Source organism: Hibiscus syriacus, unplaced genomic scaffold, assembly GCF_006381635.1.
Source record: "Hibiscus syriacus cultivar Baekdansim isolate YM2019G1 unplaced genomic scaffold, ASM638163v2 tig00111022_pilon, whole genome shotgun sequence".
In the NCBI taxonomy this organism is placed as follows: domain Eukaryota; kingdom Viridiplantae; phylum Streptophyta; class Magnoliopsida; order Malvales; family Malvaceae; genus Hibiscus; species Hibiscus syriacus.
The window spans coordinates 3,137,374-3,142,633 of record NW_024062956.1 but is presented as its reverse complement, the minus strand read 5'-3'; the positions used below and the strand labels follow the sequence as shown (position 1 = coordinate 3,142,633).

At 37.4% G+C, this 5,260-nt stretch overlaps 2 protein-coding genes across 4 annotated transcripts; one reads left to right on the top strand and one right to left on the bottom strand.

Moving 5' to 3' along the window:
• The first annotated feature begins 281 nt into the window (after window positions 1-281).
• LOC120150652 (glutamate dehydrogenase B) lies at window positions 282-2,405 on the top strand. Its single transcript, XM_039163290.1, has 9 exons — window positions 282-466; window positions 538-651; window positions 727-948; window positions 1,034-1,108; window positions 1,181-1,297; window positions 1,374-1,624; window positions 1,725-1,800; window positions 1,874-1,960; window positions 2,038-2,405. The coding sequence occupies exons 1-9, from the start codon at window positions 359-361 to the stop codon at window positions 2,221-2,223; spliced, it is 1,236 nt and encodes a 411-aa protein (XP_039019221.1). The 5' UTR covers window positions 282-358; the 3' UTR covers window positions 2,224-2,405.
• Window positions 2,406-3,096: 691 nt separating this feature from the next.
• Window positions 3,097-4,738, bottom strand: LOC120150654. 3 transcript variants are annotated; one of them, XM_039163293.1, is made up of 8 exons: window positions 4,571-4,738; window positions 4,418-4,479; window positions 4,283-4,289; window positions 4,133-4,194; window positions 3,930-4,029; window positions 3,801-3,854; window positions 3,629-3,693; window positions 3,097-3,463 (listed from the first exon to the last, which is right to left on the bottom strand). In XM_039163293.1, exons 2-8 carry the CDS (start codon window positions 4,423-4,425, stop codon window positions 3,400-3,402), a joined length of 360 nt encoding a protein of 119 aa, XP_039019224.1. In that variant the 5' UTR covers window positions 4,426-4,479; window positions 4,571-4,738; the 3' UTR covers window positions 3,097-3,399. The 3 variants fall into 3 exon arrangements, with proteins under 3 accessions (XP_039019224.1, XP_039019223.1, XP_039019222.1); XM_039163292.1 differs by lacking the exons at window positions 4,418-4,479; window positions 4,571-4,738 and having other exon boundaries at window positions 3,801-3,845; window positions 4,283-4,409; XM_039163291.1 differs by lacking the exons at window positions 4,418-4,479; window positions 4,571-4,738 and having other exon boundaries at window positions 4,283-4,388.
• Window positions 4,739-5,260: the final 522 nt, after the last annotated feature.

The following is a 5,260-nucleotide window of genomic DNA, read 5'->3' as shown; positions in this document are numbered from 1 at the left end:
CTTGAAAGTTGGGATATTTGATTTAGATAGGTTGGTTTGGTGAAGGCTAAACTTGTTATTTAAGAGATAAATTAAAGTTTTTTTTATAGATGTAAAAATGAGAATATAATTGAAAAATAGAAAAGAAAAGAAAATTAGGACTACAATGACTGTAATAATAGAACAATTACAAGTCTACATTTTTTATGCTAACCATTTTGATATAGACATATGTCTGTGAGTTTCAAAATATTATATAAACTGACTCAACATCCTCACCTTGGATTTCAGTAAACAAGAAATCTGACTTTCTGACTTTTTCTTTTCTTTTCCTTCTTTTGTTTGGTTCTCGAGAAAGTTTAAACAGGTAAGAAGAGCGATGAATGCATTAGTGGCAACCAACAGAAACTTTAAGCTGGCAGCCAGGCTTCTTGGTTTGGATTCTAAGCTTGAAAAGAGTCTGCTCATTCCTTTCAGAGAAATTAAGGTGATTTAGTTTATCTGAAGTCCAAATAACAGAGATTTCCGGGTGTAATTGATCTTGGCAACAACTTGCAGGTTGAATGCACCATACACAAAGACGATGGCACTTTAGCTACTTTTGTTGGATTCAGGATTCAGCATGACAATGCTAGAGGACCCATGAAAGGAGGAATCAGATATCACCCCGAGGTATTCTAAACACTTATGACTGAATCGAAAACATTCCCGAATTCGAGTGCTGAAATTGGTATTCGAACAATGCAGGTAGACCCCGATGAAGTGAATGCATTAGCACAACTAATGACATGGAAGACTGCAGTTGCCAATATCCCCTACGGTGGGGCTAAAGGTGGGATAGGATGTAATCCGGGAGAGTTAAGCAAATCCGAACTACAACGCCTTACTCGAGTTTTCACCCAGAAAATACACGATCTTATTGGCATTCATGCCGATGTTCCAGCACCGGATATGGGCACAGGTCCACAGGTACAAATATACTCTTCATCCCAGCATGGATATTTGGTACATAAATTGGTAATGGTATTTTTTGCCTTTTGTTGGTTAACTACAGACAATGGCATGGATACTAGACGAGTACTCAAAATTCCATGGCCATTCACCTGCTGTTGTCACTGGAAAACCAATTGTAAGCAATTTAACTTCATATTGTATTTACACTAGTTTTAAGTAGACATAATTTTTATTTTATTCCCTGTAGGATCTTGGAGGATCACTTGGCAGAGACGCAGCCACTGGCCGAGGGGTACTCTTTGCAACAGAGGCTCTTCTTAATGAACATGGGAAGTCCATCTCTGGACAAAGATTTGTAATTCAGGTACAATTTTTTGATGCCAAAAAAGGACTAATTTTTGACACCAGAGTTGTTCAAAAATGGCGTTTTTCATTTTCAGGGTTTTGGAAATGTTGGATCTTGGGCAGCACAACTCATCCATGAAAAGGGAGGGAAGATTGTTGCAGTAAGTGATATAACAGGGGGCATCAGGAACAGCAATGGCATTGACATTCCCAATTTGGTCAAATATGTCAAAGAAAACAAGGGTGTCAAAGGCTTCCATTATGGAGATTCCATCGATTCAGAATCCATTCTTGTTGAAGACTGTGATATACTCATCCCGGCTGCACTTGGAGGCGTTATCAACAGGTAAACGATCGTCGGAATTCAAACTCAAAACACTTGCTGTCAGATAATTAAACTACGGATACAATTGGTTCTAATAGTTTAACTTTGATCTTTAATGAAGGGGAAATGCAAATGAGATCAAAGCGAAGTTTATAGTTGAAGCTGCTAACCATCCCACTGATCCAGAGGCTGATGAGGTTAGTGCCTGTGATCTTAAGTTAGCCAAAAAAAAACCCCCAAATTATTTACTTTTCACTTTTTTTTTTTCAGATTCTATCAAAGAAAGGGGTGATTATTCTTCCAGACATATATGCAAACTCTGGAGGAGTCACTGTTAGTTACTTTGAGTGGGTTCAGGTATCCCCTTTCTCAAATCATGGACATAAGCAAATGATAGCACTTATCAGATGCTAACTGGTCATGTTGGATTGCAGAACATTCAAGGTTTCATGTGGGATGAAGAGAAGGTGAACAATGAGTTAAGGATGTACATGACCAAGGGGTTCAAAGATGTTAAGGAGATGTGCCAAACCCACAACTGTGACCTTCGAATGGGAGCCTTTACCCTCGGGGTTAACCGCGTTGCTCGGGCTACTGTTCTTCGAGGTTGGGAAGCATGAGAATGCAAATTGCTAATGCTGCTGGTTTTCGAATAAACATGGAGGCTACTATGAACCTCCTAATTCTTGTCCACTATTTTGGTAAAAGCCTCATTTACATTGAGGAGCTTCAAATGAAGTTTTGTCATTTGTATTTCTTGCTTTAATGTTGAATTCTACCTTAGTGCATGCAATCATCGGATTATAGACCTAGCAATTTTGAGGACAACACAAAATATCATGAACATAATTCTAAATATTGAATAAATATATGCTAAACATAGGGTAAAAATGAGCACAAATTGACGACAAACTATGCAAGTGCAAACTTCAACAAACCATGAATGCCAAATTAAAGCATATAAGATTCTAGAGCACATCTGAAAACAACTCCCGGACATAATCACCAATCCTATGAACTGAAGCATGACAATTTTCGGACATGGAAGACAAGGATAGCAAACATACTTTGGTTGTGGAAGAAATCTTGCAAACCAGCTTATGCAAAAGTTGAAGCAAAGACAAAAGAAGAAGCTTGAGTGGAAGCAAAAGCATTAATCAATTTTTCATTGAGATATCAGATATAAGAAAAAAAAATACACTAACTTTCGCCTACTACAAGACTTAGCAGTCAGATCGGCGACTCGGACAATATATTTTCCAACAGAATGTCTATAGAAAAGCATATTCAAAATAACCATAAAAACTTGCCATCAGGGTTTCAAATCGTGGCCGCGGTCGCGTTTTCGGTCATTTCGGATTTACCGTGATTGTGGCCGTCGCGGGCGCTATTGGGCGCTATTGCAGGTGTAGCGGGTAACGCGGACGGCGGCAAAACAACTATTTTGCGGGAGCTATTACGTTTTCGGACCATGATTTGAAACCCTGCTTGCCATTTCCAAAGTTTCAGACTTCAGACAAGGAGTACAAGATTGCAAGTACTACAGGCACACACTAACAAGTTTCTCTTTATTCTTTACATGCAAAGAAGTCTAAGGTAGGAGAAGGGATAGTTAAACCTTAAACCCCAACACTGTGGAGAAAGGGAACTGCTTGACTGTGTTAAAGCTATTAACGATGTTTACTTTTACGAAAATCATTAACTTTTAGAGCAACTTAAGTCTATCCACAACGATGTTGCAATTTTCTCGAAACTTACACCTCTAAGACATATGACCTCCGCTAACTACCATGTCCTCAGCTTGTCCAAGGTTCCAATTCTTCAATATTTTTGTCGTTGTGATAATCTGGTAACTGATTCCTACATAATACAACGGCAATACGTATTCAGCATTCATACATTTGCGTTGACAATTTAGATTCCTTTATTTAATTTGAAACAGGATTTCACAAGGTACGGGCTGTAAAAAAATTCGAGATGGTTTAGAATTTCATGAAACCATATGCAAAAGCCAAAATTCTATACCTTTGCATTTCCGAGTTTGGAACTTCTGCCTCTGCCGAACTTGAGCCCACCTCTATTGAAGGCATCTATGAATCAAACATGGAAGGAATTATTGCATGCAACAATAATTGACTGTTTACCATATATAGAAGATACTCCCTCCCGTTTCTTCCCCCCATTTTCTTTACATCACCTTGACATTATTCGGATTTGAAGGTGAAATCTCTTTCTCAAGCAGCTTTTCATGCTAAAGGGAGAAAAAAATTGCTGAGATTGAACTTCATTAGATGAGGGGAAAATTCATAGGTGAAAATATACTCACTTTCAACTTCTCAATTCGTCGAATTTCGTCCATAACAATTTGCTGCCGATGAGTAGCTTCAGAAACTGAGAGCTTCTGAATCATATCTGGATAGTAAGACCTTACTCTCCAATAATAATTCGAAGCAGAAAACATATCAAACAAGAAAGGTTTTCACAAGCAATAGTCAAGATTCCCAGCCTTAACTCATAAAAAAAATTGACCTCATCTTTTCCTCAGCTTCAATTTTTTTCCGGTTGAGGTCGGAGAGTTTACTCTCGAGTTCCTACCAAACCAAAAAGACAACTGGAAAGTTATGGGAACTATCATTTTTAGTGAGCAAAAGAACAGCAAGTTATTCAGAGTTTGTTTACCTCTATGCTGAACATGCATTGCGTTAACAGCCAATAGATCATACGATGAAATGAAAAGAACGATGGTGAGATAGAAATAAATTAAAGCATAAAAAAAGAATGCATGTTTGGATTGAAAGAGAGACAGCATGTTACCTTCCCATTTTATCCAGTATTTCTGCTTCATACTTCAAATGCTTCAAGCTTTTGCGCAAGAACTGTAAGCACAGGCGATATACAACATAGTAGGAAGACAAAAACAGTCTTAGAAAATGAGGCAAATGAGAGAATGAAAGAGAGATAGGCTACCTCAAGGTTTTTGAGTGGTCTGACATAATTTGGGGATAACCAGGGGCAGAACAAAGACAAGGACAGATACAAATGTATTAGTAAACCCTTAGCTTCACTATTTGTGAAATCTTTTATGAATAAAAATAGCAAAGATCATCAAAACATATTATCCACGTTCATCACAACAGTCCAATATACAAAGAAAGATATCCTCAATCCTATAGAGGGCATGATAATTTTTTTCTATCACAAGATGCATTTAGAACTCAAAAACACAAGAATATGGAAAGAATAACATAAATAACATTATTATCTATTAGAGACTCTTCATCACCTTCCCTTGCTAGTAAAACTAGTAAATTGACCTGTAGGAGAAAACATCATAAGTCCAACATCGATATCACTTAACATAGATAAGTCAGCAGCCCTCCTGAGAATGCTATCCCTACATTTTATAAAGTCATATGACGAGATCAAGAATTGTCATTTTTCTTCTTCTTGTGAACCATGATCAAAGGAAATTGGATAAGAAAATGAAGAAAGAAAGAAGAAAATTGATGTAGACTACAAAGAAAAATGGAGTTTATATAAGAAGGGAAGAATATGAATTAAATTTTTGGGACTATGCAGGAGGGTAAAATAGGCATGGTAATATGACAATTGTAGAAAAGGTCCCTTGATCATAATCACTAAGGGTACGTTTGATTC